Genomic DNA, 15,604 nt, shown 5'->3' on the forward strand with positions numbered 1-15,604 from the left:
TGATTTCAGCAGGATTTTTTTTTTTAAGGCCTGAGTCTGCGTAATCATAAAAATGTGATTAAATTACAAGAACTGGGACAGAGCAGATAAACACCAAGAGACAGAAGTTTGATGATACACTGTTAGTGGTTTCTCCAGTTTTGTAAATCAGAAATAGAGCCTGAAATTCTCTACTCACATTTCCTTGACTTCAGCATTTAGGGCAAGCCAGAGTCTGATTTTTCTTCCCATGCAAGTGGAATTCCAATAAATGGACATAGTCATAACTGTGAGTTTCTCAGCAGTCTTTCACAACAGTTTCAGACTCATGTCAAGTTTCTCAAAATAATCGAGGAAAAGGGATAGTGAAGGGCTTAAATTATACCGCTGTGAGGAACAAATGTTTCCATTTATTTCACCAAATCAAAAACTTTGGATTTCTAGTATAGCTAAAAAAAGAAAGTAGATTCCATTGTTCAAAGATTGTTTAGTGTTTTTGTTAGCTAGTGTAAGGAAGAATGAACATTCTAATCAGATTTACTCCCACACTCTAATGGATGAACGCACTTCTGCAATATTTGGGATTCAAATACTGTTTCTCTTTTCATTCAACTATTTTTAAATGATTGATCAGTCTTTCTACCCGAATAGTTACATTTACAATAAATAAAATTTGTCACCTTACATAACCTACTGTATATTTATCAAAGCTTCCTCTTGTGTGATACATGAATCCTTTTTAAATGCAGTTTCAGCTGAACTGTAGGTGTGCCAAGTATGGTGAGAAAAGTTAGGTATTATTTATTAGACCTGTCCCAAGCACTGGGAAGCACAAGGTGGCTGAATCCTAGATAGCTCAATTTTCCTCCTTCCCCTTCAGATATTGCTCCATGGTTACTCAAACTGTCATCTACCTCCCACTCTGTACTGCTACTGCTTTTTTCAAAGGCGAGTTTGAAAAGTGTTGTGGATTCCTTGTTGAGAGAAGACACTTTGAGATGAGCAAAATTTATTAAGAAAATGGCAGTTAAAGGGCATTAGGTCATGGCTGAGGTTGAAAAGGGAGGTGAAAGCAGGCCCTTGACCATTAATTCGTACATCCCTTATTTTAGTACTTCCATAACTCTCCCTACACTTACCTGTGTGAATTGGGAGCGTTCCACTGAAGTCATTGTACATGCACTACCGTAAAACTCATGTGAAGGAGGAAGGCCCTCAGTGTCTGGTCAGTGCCACTGAACTGAGAAATCAAAATTCTTAGTTCTCGCTTTGCAAGGTCGATCCTCCTGCAGACCAGCTCCACCAGCAGGGTGCCATGATGCACTGATGCCTTGTGCAAATGAACAACCACATCCTCAAGTGTGCTGCCACTGCCGGCTTTTGTCAACATCGCTATTTTCAGACACCATTTGGAGTTTAACTTACCCAGATTGCAGGTGTAGATCAACTAAAGTAGTGGTTCTTTGAATCAAAATAGGAGCTTTGGCTTCTGGCAAATGCAAATTTATCTGAAATGTTTCATGCATTTGAGACCAAATGTTGTGGTGCAAAATGTTAGCGATACATAAACCAGCTGTACATAACAAAACACAAATGATGGCACAGGTTATAGTTGTACTGGAACATGTAGACTATGATCACAGTATATGTAATTCATTTGGGTTGAATTTTGTTTAGACTGCGAAGAAAGGAATATTAAACCTCTACTTTAATAAGCATTGTCGGATCACCAGCCATGTAAGTTCAGAGCGTTCAAAATGTATAAGGTATGAGGATTAATGTGGTTCATGATGTCCATTGGAAGGTGAATGATTCACAAGGAGTGAATATTCCGCTCATTAAATCTAATGGGGTCATGTCAGTGGAAGCTAATATATTGTGAATTAATATGTTTTATTAACATATCTAAGAAAAGTGCATGTGGTAGTTGATATAATGCTATAGTGTACCTGCAGAACCATAGCAACATGCAAGTTTTAACTTTTGTTCGATTGCTACTTTAACTATTATTCCTTTCAGATAATTGATTTTCCAAGTGATATTTGCATGTTATTTTTCTGCCCAGATTTAGTTCTTAAAAACAAGTGTGTTTTCAAGAGGACAGTTTAGTGTAGGGAAATGAGCTACTTTCTACATTTGAAATTTAAATGTTTTGAAATTGTTAGGCAGGATTCTTAGTGGCTTAAAATTGGTCCTCACCTGAGAGAACAAAATGAAGCCTTGAGACTAAAGTTTAAGTAATCAGAGCAACCTTTGTCACATTACTGTAGCTTAATATTAGAGTGGCAAAAAAATCGATATCTTTTACATTGATGTAGTTCTGCAGGTGCCTGGTACCATTGTGCTAACTACAATATGTAAGTTTTACAAGGAATTACTAAAAACGAAACTGGTGATTTCCATTTCTCTGTATTTTATTATGTTCTGCTCTCCTGTGTACAAAGTGTCATTGCCACAGCACCTTAGAATGCTGATTACTTATAATAATTGTCCTTGTAATTTGCCTGGAAGATCCACTATTACTATCTTCCAAAATGAAAGCACCGAAATACTGAGCAGATTTTAGTCAAACCAAGTTTTTAATAAGTTTGAGGTCATATGCAGATGTATGGAAATGTTGTAAGGATCTTGTTACTGGATCAGTCAGGATTTTATGCCAAACACTGAATATTAGGCTGAACTTCCTTATTGATTTAATCACAGCTATTGCAACTAGCAACTCATATTGTGTGGCTGTGTGTGTTTGTATATACACACTGATTAATTTAGAATTAACTGAACTTAAAAATTACAGGATTAGATATTATAGTTACAGTGGTCATGTCATTTACTGCAGTCTTTTTGAATGCGAGTATGCAATCAGTTGGAAGTCTGACCTCCAAATAGATAATCCAAGCTCAGACAGGCTGCCACTCATTCATCCTCTGCAACAAAGTGATCAGGTATTGCTGAGACATCTCCTTAATGAAGTGATTTTGTTGCCATTTATCTGTGTGAAGGACAAAATGTACCAGGATTCTTGCTTAATGGTGGTGTCATTTTTTTTCAGTGTTTAAAAAAAAATCCAGCAACATAGAAGACTCAAACAAAATAGTCTACATGTTTAAATTATAAAGCTCTATAGGTCTGTAACATTTAGGTCTGTATTTAAAATCTCATGACATAAAACCATGATGTTACATCAGTTCACTAATAAAAGTAAATTCATAAAGATGATGCAATTAGTGCTGTACCATGTTTGGGATTTGAAATACTTTTATTACAGCTTTTTTTAATCCAAAAGTCTGGTTTCTTTCAAGTATGTACCAGGGGTTTTCTGAATACAGTTTGTGAGGGGCTTTACTTGTTTTCCAGGATATTCCCAATGCATCCGTAAGCATATTCCCGGTCTTGCTCTCCAACAGAATATGCAGATGGGAAGGCTGTGTGATATACTGGGTATGTTATGAGCTGTTGGCTGCCTGTTTTTTGATCGTTATTTGCCCATAGTTGTGAGTGATAGGGAATGACCAATGAGGACTTTCTTTTTGTATTAATGTTAAATATAGAGAACATATAAGCTCAGAAGTAATTTATCTGCTATGGCATTTGCTCTTGTCCACGTTATTCATAAGAACACACTGATTCTTTCCGACTCCGTGATAAGGTAAAGCAGCCTCATCCTGTGGCATGCTGAGCACCACAAACGATCAGAAGTGTTTAGTGTTCTACAAAATTAGGTAGCTAATTCTGCTAGTGTTCATTCAGGCTCATATGGAGAGAAAGATGTGCTAGAAAAGAGCAAGCCCTTATTTAAACCTTATTTTTTAATTGGCAAACAAGGCAAAAGGCATACATTAAAAAGTTTTTCCTAGAATGACAGTCCTCTTTTAAGCAAAGCAGTGAAAAATATTATTTGTCAATGACCAACTTCATTGGCTCCCTGGAATGACATACTTTACATGATTCATGTATATTTCAGTATCATTATTATTTTATAAATGCCATTTAGTAAGTTTGTAACAAAAATATATTAGATCCAGAAATTTACAGTTGCCTAAAATAATAACGTAATTGCCTTTATATATTATCTCGGCACTAATATTGTTTTTCCACAGTACAGTTTTGTTTTATTTCATTTTTTAACATAGATTTTTTTTTCTCTAACATGATAGTTAGAAACTTAAAGGGACAAAGTCAACATGTTATACAGGCATTCTTTATCACTTTAAAATCTGTGAACGTGAAAATTGGTTCTACTGTAAAATGTAAAATAGACCATGAGTAAGATACAAACTAGTCAAATATTAACTAAATTATTAACTAGATCAAAAGCTTTACCTGTGCCTGGCAGAAGAGCATTGATATTTACCATATTGGTTTTCTTTTTCTTTAGAATACCCCCGGATTTCCTTGCTTGTTGTGACCTGCTATTAGCTAATCTGTCTCTGGAGCCTCACTGTGTCCAAAACAGACTTGTATATCTCTTTATAGGGCAGTGCTAGGAGTAGTAAAATGTGTTGCAGCATTTTATTCAACAAATTCACTTGAGCTTTTCAATTTTTGACGGTGCAGTCCATTCAGCATTATAGCCGACATTGGCGAGTAGTCTTTTTGCACCCTAGCCGGTAAATTTTTAGGCTCATTTTGCAAGTCTGAGTAAATGCCTAAAAGCAATAGAGTATTGACTAACAGTTCTAATGAACTGTTCTTTTAATTAGGTTAAAAACTTATATGGTAATGAACTGTATTAAATAAAGGCTCTGTCGGGGCTTCAGGTACAGGACTGATTGTCAGATGCTGTACTACTAAAATGCTTCAGTTGAGATTCTGGCCTTACATTTTTAATGTGGGTTGTTTGCCTGTAGCAGTATGGCAAAACAAAGTAAATGAGTGGGATATCTTATTCCTTTATAATGTTAGGCTCAGGGTTTCCTTAGTCCAATACTTGCTTTGCTTTTGATTCACTCATACGTAATAGCAGTTGTCCCTGGCACTTTCAGGGCTCTTGTTCCCGTGCCCAGTAAAGACAATGAAAGACTTCGTACTGATTTCAGCAGGAGTTGGATCAAAATCTAGGAGTGCTTTTTGGCAGTGTATTCTATTGATGTTGCAAGGCCCATTAATGCATTAGCTCATCTATTAATGTTAATATTTTAGAAGAGCAGAGTAGTTAAAATTTTCCAAAACAGCATATATTAAAGGCTTTCACTTTCTTGTCTCTAAGTGTTTGTGTATACGCTGTCTTTCAGCTCAAGTTGTTTTACATGCAGAAAAACAGATTTTCACACTGTGGTATTTAACTAGCTAATCTGCACACTCACGTGCTCAGCAATAGTTATTAATTGTATCCTACCGTGAGCTTTTATGTGGACAGGACAAGAATAGGAACAGGCCATACAAAATCCAGGCAGCATATGAAATTGAAATTTCATCAGCTTTCTAAACTTAATAGCTCAGTTTTATAATTTACTGAAGTTAATGGGATATATTTTTAAAGTAGTGTGCAATTCCCATTGATGTTAATGTGAGTTGCGCATATAAATCCCCCTGCAACACTTTCAAAATTCTGCCCCCAATATGTTCTGCAGACTGAATTCCGAAAACTAGCTGTTTCTTTGGGTTGCTGACCTGTCCTCAGAGAAATGCTGAAGCACAGAAAAAGCCGTTAAACTACTAAGATTTGGGAATTACAGATCTCATTTTTATTTCCAGTGCTCTTTTAGGGAAGCTGTTAGCAAATGATCAGGAATTATCAGATTGCTGTTCTGAATGGAGTCTACCTTTCTCCCAATAATGAACATTGTGCCCCTTTGTTTTAGATGCCAACGTGGACGTCATCTACATCTGCCCCCTTCATCTGAGTGAGGAGTTACTGCAGTATTACAATAAACTCCTGGGTCTGCAGGCAGCTGTTAGATCTGGGAAGCCTGAGGACATGGGTGACCTGCAGGACAGGTTCAAAATTCTCACCCCTGAAGCTATAAACAGCTTCCCTGTGAGTTTGTCTTCTAATTACTACAGCTTGAGGGATGCAGTAAAATTAAATTGGAAATTTTATAACTTGTAACGCTCTGGTACACATCAGTGAAATATTATTGCAAGTTTAAGGGCTTTACTGATTAGACTACTAGTTAGAGCATTGGAAATAAATATCCCGGTTTAGCTTTATAGACTTAGTTGAGATAGTCCTATATTGGCTATTTGTAGACCACTGTCCCTTCTTACTATATGCTTGGGACTGGGAACTTGATAGATTTATATCTCAAAGCAAATCATAGTAATAAACCATTCTTATTACTCAAACTTTATCTCTGGGTAGCCCAGCATTCAATCATTCATGCGTTTGTAGTGTTTCTTGTAACTAAATCCAGTGCAGAACTTCTTAAAGAACAGAACTTAAAACTACTTGGGTTAGGTAATACGGAAATATTCGTTCCAAGCCTGTCAAGTCAGTTTTAAATCCATGTGCTAAAACATGGTCTAAAAAGAGACCTTAATGAATATAAACTACATGCAGTGTTTCTGGAAATACTGCAGTGCAGTGAAGTTTCTTTACAGTGGAGAATAATTTTATATTGTAAATATTAAGTCCACAGTGTCTTAGCTGAGATTTTATTTTTATGAAATATTGTGGTACGTTTATATTTCTAGGGTCTATGCTTGAAGCCCTGCTCCTGTTTTCGATATATATTAATAATGCTCTTCTAGGTATTTTGTTGAACAGGTATTTGTTATACCATATACTGATTGAAACTGATGGCTTCAGAAGGTCAAGAAGCTTTTTGTATTTCATAAATGTGTTCATTTTCAAATGTAGTTCTATAGTAGCGTACTGTTCAGCAAAACACTTGCATATATGCATGAATCCATTTCTGTTGAAATAGTCTGAAAACACGTATGTGAGAAAAGTGCTTAGCTCTTTTGCTGTATAGGAAGGGATCCCTGAGTCAGAGCTGTCTGATAGTTTTGCCATAGTTAAAATGAATTCTGTAGATATGAATATGTTCTGTTTTCTCTGAAGTTGGAGAAAAGCATCAAGATGATATTTGTGTGTTTAGGAGCTGGCTTTCCTTTAGTATTGTCCTTTTATCTGAATAGTGGAAACCTACAAGAATCACAGCTGCCTGTGCTGGGCCTTCACCTTGTAAAGTAAAATTATTGGGATGCTAAATCCTTGATAAATACCAGTGATATATTTTTTTCTTTTTAAATTGCGCTTTGACAATTGTAGCTGTTTTGTCTCTGAATACTGGGTTATTTTTGCAGTACTAACTACCAAATATTGGAAGCTTTAAGAAGCCTTCTACATAAAACATGCTAAAAATATAATCTAAAACACATCGTGTTATGGATCAAAGATGTGCTGCTAAACATGGACAGGCTGTCCAGGAATGTAAAATGTCTTTCATGGATGATTTTGGTCATGGTGATTTGGCTGTAGTTTTAATGTAAAAGTAGGTTGTTTTCAGGCATGCATCTCTTGTGTATAGCCTTCACTCTTCCAATTTCTGTTGAAATATTCCAAAGTTTCTTTTCCAGAAGGAAAAGAAGAGCAAACAGCTTTGTGAAAATTTGCTCTTGTGATGAGCAAACAGCTTTGTGAAAATTTATTATGCAGCTATGATTTACTGGGAAATGTTTACATGCTCTGATGTAGGGAGCTAACCTTAGTTACAAGGGCTACATGGTTCTTCCATGGATATGGATCTTGCCACTCACCCAGTAGTGGAATGCTGAGAAGTGTGTTAGTGCCAAGTGCCATCAGAAAGAATGGGCAATCACAGGTTTTACATGATACCAGGTTGAGGTATACCCTTGGCTGTTCAGTGTGGTGCACCTGTTTATATGCAAAATCCTCAAACTACCTTGTTTTCATTAAGCATATGTTCTTTACCATCTATTACCTAATGTGTCCAAGAAATGTGTCTTTTGTGTGGAGAAAAATCTGTACTCGTAACTGATCCTAGTCACCCATTGGCTTCAGTGACCGTGGATTTAGCTGTCATTTTGTCTTTGTAAGGGTTAGAGCTTTACAGGTTCTTTTTAAGCATCTTTCGTCTGGGTTATTTAATAAAAAGTTTTTGTTGTACCTAATGTATCTAAATTTATTCCTAATATATGGAAGTGTGGCTTGAAGGCCAGCTTAGCAGGCTCCTTTGAGCAATTTTAGAAGCACAAATCAGCCCTGGCCAGTTTCCTAGCTATTTTGATGGAACTGGATGGAAGGAAAATCTGTGGAGAAGACACCCAGACGCAGGTAGACCTGTGCTCGTTGGCATCTGAAGAGGGGAGGCAGAGGGAGACTGTGAGAAAAGGGTGTCCATATACCATTGTCCTTAGGCAGTTGCTAGCTATTAGAATGAACTCTTGTGACTCAGTGCATCCAGGTGCAATGTGAAACACTTCTAACAAAGGGTTACACTATCCTGATTCTCAGCTAGCAGCATATCAAAACAGCATAGTGGTAGCTTTGCTCATCATGATGAGGCTGATGCCAAGGTCAGCTTCTCTGATCTTGAGAAGTTTAAAAAAAAAAAAAAACAACCAAAAACCAACAGCTTGAGAACCAAGAACTAGCCTTTTGGTTAACCTACTAACCACTATTCTGTGCAGTGTCGTGCTGGAATTCTGAGGATTGCTCCGTTCTCCTGCTTTTACCTGCTTTCACTTGCACTACTATATATCATGGCAGCTATACCACTCTCAAAGCAGGAATGAACTAGATTTTACAGCCTGTTTCCTGCACTCCTTAATTAACTGTAAAATCCATTATTGAGAGACACAAAGCAAATCTCGTCCCTACATCACCACTCGTGGCCCCAGGGAGCAAGTGACCGGGGCTGGAAATTGATCCTGTTCTCTACATGGCAGAACTCTGCCATGAGACCAACAAAACGGGCTATCTCCCTCCTTTTATACCAGTGCTCAAGAGAAAGGAAACAAATTAATCAGAACATTAAGAGTCTCAGTTTTAAAACTGATGGAAGGAAAAAGACTCCAGGAAACTTGTTTGTTGTTCTTTTTGCCCTTAATTCTGTGACTCCCCTTTTTCCTACTAGAACTTTGAAGAGTATCTCATTTCTCTGACTTCTATCCTCCCTCTCTTTGCAGTATGTCTGACTCCTTTACAGAGAGACTTGGGCATTTGTTGGAACTCTGTGTTTGGTATGAGAAAGCACTGAGGAATTGACAAAAGGGGATTCCTTTTGTCTACTTCCAGGGGCTTTCCCCCATCTCCTTATCCACCATTGTCCCCATCTGTCGTGGTTTAACCTCAGCTGGCAACTGAGCACCACAGTCGCTCACTCACTCTCCCCCCCCCTTCCCGGTGGGATGGTGGAGAGAATCAGAAGAGTAAAACTCATGGGTTGAGATAAGAACAGTTTAATAATTGAAATAAAGTAAAATAGTAATAATAATAATAGAATATACAAAGCAAGTGATGCATGATGCAATTGCTCACCACCCACCAACCGATGCCCGAGCAGTGCCCCCTCCCCCCGGAAGTGTAATCAGGATTTATACTTTAGTCCCTGTGAAGGAGCATCCAGGACTTTGAAGGAAAATATTATGGGTTCTCCAGTCCTGGAAATCCCCAGCAAATCCAGTATTTAGGCTAACCTGAAAAGGAATACTTTCCTGACTAGGGCCTAAATTAGATGAAATCTCAACGTGAAGATGATTTTCTTCTTGTTACGATTATGATTTGTTTATGGCAATCTATTGCAGTGGATGTCTCTTGTACTATTTCTGCATGATGTCCATCCCTATCTGTCTCAACCTCAGTGCACCTCTTATCTATACCTTCAGAAAGATAATCGGGTTATCTGCAGACCATGCATAGGATATGTTGGAGATAATATTTTTGAGGTTTCACCTGCCATGACTAACATTCTTAGTTTAAATTTAGAAGTTATAGCATCTGTCATGAACAGCTTGTTCAGCAACAGATTTTCTTTTTTTAGAAGAAATGAAAAATTCCTCCCCAAAAGTTGAAACCCTTGTACTTTAAACAACAAAAATACTACCCTCTCCTTGAGTACTCTGCAGTTGCATTTACAGTAGCTATCAGAACCACTGTGTAATGGAAATGTATATCCCCAGTAATTTAATGTGATCAGTGAAAGCTTTTGTAAATCAAAGTGGTTTATTCTCAGAGAATCACTTAAAATACTGCTGAACTGTACGGTGAAATACATTCCCTGCTATAGGGGTTTTTCTTCATTTTTGTATTGATTTTTAGGAGCTTTAGAGTTAAACCATGCCAGAAGTGTTGCTGAGATGAATCACTATTATCCAAAGGCCACCAGCCTCTCTGCCGACTGACAGAAGGATAATTCCGCATGGATCAAATAAATACAGATGTGTAGTAATTAGTTCTATTCCCAGTGAGCCCATTTCCAACACGCTAAAGATGTGCACGATTATGGAGCCTCACCCCAACAGCTTTTATCAATTTAAACCGCTAAGCTACAGGATAGGTCATAACCCAGCCTGCTATTAATAATGTATTTATTGTGTGCAACATTATAAATTAGGTTCATGGAATAGAAAAGAACACCTTTTAACAAGAATAATGTTATCTTTATACAGAAGCATCACATGTGCCTAGCCACTCAGCTGAAGTACAGTCCCAAGACGATCAAAAGAATAAAAATTCTTATCCAGAGCAAAGATGCCTACATTATTGGAGGGGTTCCCCACAAAGATGATTTAGCAGTGGCTGACATGCTAAATGTGCCTATATTAGGCTCGGTGCCAGAAGTGGCTCATCTCTATAGTACCAAGTCTGGAAGTAAACGAATTTTTACCAGTGCTTGTGTGCCAACCCCTCCTGGAGAATCTGACATCTACAACAATGAACAGGTAAGCAGGATGTGGTCTGGGATGTGTCAAGGTGCAGATGTCTGTTTTCACTTGATAGGATGCAAACTTTGTACAATTGCAAAATTGATTAGACCCTAACTGGGTTTGATTAAATCATGTATGAGGTTGGGTTCTTTTTTGGCTCTATCTGACCAATTAAATGCAATTTGTATCCTAGTCAGGAGGTAATACAATTGTTCTGGTATTCTTCATGGTTTTTCTTGAGAACATATAAGGGCGTTTGGTCCAGTTATTTCAAACAGTTTGTGTTGCTGCTGTCATGAAGTCATGGCCTCAATGAGATTAATAGGAGTTCTACCAGTGACTGAAAATAGAACAGGGATTTCTGGGAAAATTAAGTATTTGATGAAGGGAAAATTTCTTCCACTTAGGAAGTCAGCCTATTCAAATGGAGGTTCACTGAGCATATCTGCAACTGAAGTTTTACCTTGTATCCAGCTTATCGTTGCTAAATTCACCTATCTTGTTAGTATGACCAGTAAGAAAAGTAAAGGATATTACTAAACTAAAATTACAAGGCACAAGAGTCTTCTGTACTGTGTTCAGTTTATATATGTTTCATTTTTTAAAAAAAATATTTTTATGGTGGTGCTACATCTCATACAGGAAAATAATCAGTGCCGTGGTTTGTGGGTATTCCTACTTCTTAGAGAGGCTTTTCACATTACTTTGTTTTTTATTAATGACCTTTAACACTGAAGACAATCTAAGCTACACAAATACATTGCAACTTCTATAGTAGATAATAAATATATGATCAATGATCTGAAAAACAACTGTGATTTATTGTTAAATAATTTATGTGAATCTAATACTTTTGATTCGTGCTACAGTGTTACGGAATTTCTACTTCTGTTGTTTGCTTGTATGAAATATTGACATTTTAGGTTAAATAATCAAAGCAAGGTGACGCTATGTTAAAGCACGATTCAATTTTCACTTAAAGATAGCACATAATTCTTTGATTGGTACAGTCCTTACAATCTTATTGATCCTTTTCACTACTGTGTCATCAGGAAAACCACATTTATGTGATTCTCAAAAGCCACAAATAATAGCATCTGGAACACACATGTAATTGTATTTTAGGTCAACGTTAAAAAAAAGAAACAAACGTTCCAAAAATTACCATGTAAAAATGTAGAAGGCTCTAGCCAACGCAACAAGATCTGATAATACTTTTGCCAGGTTCAAAGGCATTTGCAGTTTCTAAGAAGCTAATTGCATCCTACACCAGCTGGGCAAAAGGCATTTTAAAGCCATTTAAATCTGTGTACATACACAAATAAATAATTAGCATTTTTATAAAGCCTGTCTGGTAACTCCTTTGTACATTTATAACCATATAATGTACTCTCCAGTAGGAAAATTTCACAGATGTTTTGGCTGGTGTTAGAATCTGGCACAATTGTTTCTCAGATTTTGCAAATAGTCTAGTCCATCCCATGTTGTTCCCTGTTGCAAATATTTATTGAGCAGTACTGATTATCCAAAACCTAAGATCCTGATCAGACCAAAAATCCTGGACAGGCAAATTTCTCTCTGCAGAATACAGCTTCACCGACTGCAAAAGGTGCTCAGTTGCTGTTTGGTAGTCTGCACAAGTGGACTCAAGTACAGGATGAAGGCCATAGATTCTTCATCAAAAAATGTTTAAGGTTGCTTTCACTACATATCCAAGATAACTGTAACAACACAAGCATCTCTAAGAAAAAGAAACTGTATTTAGAAAATAAATTTCAAGTCCAAATATTAGAGAACTGGAAGTCTGAATTGAGGAACAATTTAATATTGTCATAGTGCAAAATATCTTTGTGTCGTTGCTCCACAGATGATTAGTGCTCTCAGCCAGCTGATCCTTGACAACATGGAAGTGCGGCGTTGGTTGTTTAAAGTGAATGATGAATCTGGAGGAAATGGCACTGCCTATTGTGATATTATTTTGCATTTGAAATGCTATCACTGGGTTCAAAAGGAACGTCAGAGATACAGCCCTGAGATATGGAGTAAGAAGTGGGCACATGTAAGTAATGTGGGAGGAGGATGGTGTCTTGTTTGTTGTCATGGCTTCTTAATAGTCCACTGGAGTTCTTCCTCACAGTAAATCTTCTCTGAGCTTTCATTTTAAGACATTAGTAAGAATTGATATTACAGAGTCCAGACTAGCTTGTACAAAGTAGTAGGTAACAGTAATTCAAATAAAACAGTTAAATATTCCAAAATATAAATGAATGCCTGTCATCCAACTGTGGAATAAGTTGGGTGTCGTAACACTTCATTCATATGCAATAATGTGCAAATTTTACACAGTGATTTTATCCAAAGTGAGGACATGTATAAATGAAAATATATAGGCAGTAGACCCTTACATCTACATACAAACTTGGAATTACTGGAACAAAAGTGTTGGACTAATATAGTTGAACAATACTAATCAATTTGAAATCACATACAAACTGATCATTTTTTAATCTGTTTTTCTAAGGATTATTTTTTCTGTACATTTTTCCTCACTAATAACTTTTAAGCCTGTTAGCAATTTTCAGCTGTATAAGACAGAACAGTTGAGGTTTTGGAGATCATTAGACTCCTGCATGTTTCATTACAGTGGGTCTTTAGGTAAGGAGAGAGATCCTATAAATACTTAACTGAGGGAAACAGTATAGCATGAACTCATGCACTAGTAGATTCCTAAGAATCCACATGATTGAGAGAGGCTGTAAGATGATACATTTCAACTGCAGAAAAATCCATATGAAACTAGACTTCATTAGTTCTGGCATTCTGAGAACTATTTGTAATTTAAATATTCATTGGTATTTAAATGTGTTAATTTCAATAAGCATTTGATATTTCTGTATATGGTGCCAAATTCATTCCTAATGTAATGGTTTTAAAGCCAGAAGGAATGTATCCAGAAAGAATTGTTTAATTCACATAAACTACTCATTACAGCTCTTTTGATTTTTTTTTTTTAATTCAATCTAAACTGTTCTGAAATTTTTGATTGAATTATATTGTATATTACAATTTCAAATTGTGCTGATTACAGTTCTGTTGCATTTGACAACTACAAAATAATTCCACGTTATAAAATAGAGCTTATCATATAAAGCTGAAGGGCTAGTTTCTCTGATCTGCTAAAGATCCCTCACTCTACGCCAGTCAAGCAGTATAAAGTAGAGCACTGGAGAGCCACCCCAGTGGAAGCATTGTCTGGCCACTGAGCTCTCTGGGACATAAAGCTAACAATATATCCAGATCCTGCTCCCACCATCTGAGTCAGTGGGGCAGAAGACATGATTCACCAGGTCTAGTTCTTTGCTGGTATAAATTCCCTATGTAAGTGGTATTACCTAGTGTTAGTATTAGTGTTCCTGTTTCTGTGCCTTTTTAATTCTTTCGTGGCTAAGTGACTCTGCATAAAGGACATAGTGATAGCTGGCTTTCTTTGGTTTCCCTTTTATACTGTATTTACGTTGAGCTTTGATGCAACCAGGAATCAACCCGTTAGAAGCCCTTAAACATAAACATTTGTTGGAAGTTGGAAAATACATACAGAATAACATATTTGAGCTAACTTCCTAAAGTCAGCAGGCAAGCTTCCATAAATCCAGACCAGTATTAAAGTGGGCTTTGGCAAAGCGTGAAACTTACTGCCATTTTGAACGTCTTGTTTGAATATGTGTGTTCAAATTTTTCTGCCTTCTGAGTTTAGCTCTCTTTTGTAGAACGGGAGACCTTTATTATATATAATGAATTGCAGTCTCCACTGAGTATTACCATTGAGAGCAGAGGATTAAAATCATCCTTTGTTAAGGAATACCATTGTAATGATACACATTTAAACATCAAAGCATTAGTTTATGAGCACAGGCATGCTTTAATGTCCTATTACAGTATGTAGACCTGTTTCTTTTGATAATGAAGACATTGTGTCATCGGCATAGGCTGCCACATACAAAACGTATGCTGGCAGGTTATTAAAAAATTCAGCTTCTTGATGAAAGACTATCCTGCAGGCTAAGAGTACAGTGAAAAGACTCTCCGTTCTGGTAGAATTATTAGAAATGAGAATATGACTGTAAGCACTAAATTATGTTAATACTTACAAATAGCATCATTTGCATAGCAGTTTAAGACACGATACCCAGATTTTCCTCATTGGTATGTAGTAGGCAACAGCCTTAAAAATAATGTAGTTTGTGAGTTTGAACTGTGTAAAAATCTATTCAATCTAAAAATGAGACTGATTTTAGATTCCTCATTTCAAACATAACATTGGGCAAACAAAAGTGCAGGACAGGATTATCAATGTATTTTACCTTGTTAACTTAATGCAGCATCTGAGTTATCTGAACAATTATTTTGCTACTGCATAAAGGGTAGAATTCACAAACTATGCTGAATGTCTCTGTAAGGCCTTCATCCTACTGTGCACTGCTGAAGTCTGTCAGCATATAAAAAATTTCATCCTGAGGCCCAGATTCTAATGATTTTCAATATCAAGAGAACTGCTGCCTCCACAAGTGCACATCTGGCAATTGTGAGGCCATTTATGGAGATATTCTCCAGTGTGAAAGAGAATATTGGGATCTGGCCCCAGTTATGTGCAAAAACATCAGTAAGTACTGAGACACCTTAGCAGTTTAATTGTATCTTGCAATGTGAATGAAATGACTATTGTAGGGAGCAAATAAATGCACAGATTTTTAACTGTTTAACATATGCATGTAAGGCATGTATGCTGTGTGAA

General features: G+C 36.8%; 1 protein-coding gene across 2 annotated transcripts in view; it reads left to right on the plus strand.

Moving 5' to 3' along the window:
- Window positions 1-15,604, plus strand: part of IQCH (IQ motif containing H) — a 72,501-nt gene that overhangs the window by 24,229 nt on the left and 32,668 nt on the right. For both annotated transcript variants that reach the window (XM_076348102.1, XM_076348101.1), the window contains 4 exons: window positions 3,334-3,417; window positions 5,781-5,956; window positions 10,555-10,827; window positions 12,680-12,871. In XM_076348102.1, the coding sequence (XP_076204217.1) occupies window positions 3,334-3,417; window positions 5,781-5,956; window positions 10,555-10,827; window positions 12,680-12,871 (725 nt within the window). The remainder of the gene's footprint in view (window positions 1-3,333; window positions 3,418-5,780; window positions 5,957-10,554; window positions 10,828-12,679; window positions 12,872-15,604) is intronic.

This window comes from Aptenodytes patagonicus, chromosome 10 (genome assembly GCF_965638725.1).
Source record: "Aptenodytes patagonicus chromosome 10, bAptPat1.pri.cur, whole genome shotgun sequence".
NCBI classification, from domain to species: Eukaryota; Metazoa; Chordata; class Aves; order Sphenisciformes; family Spheniscidae; genus Aptenodytes; species Aptenodytes patagonicus.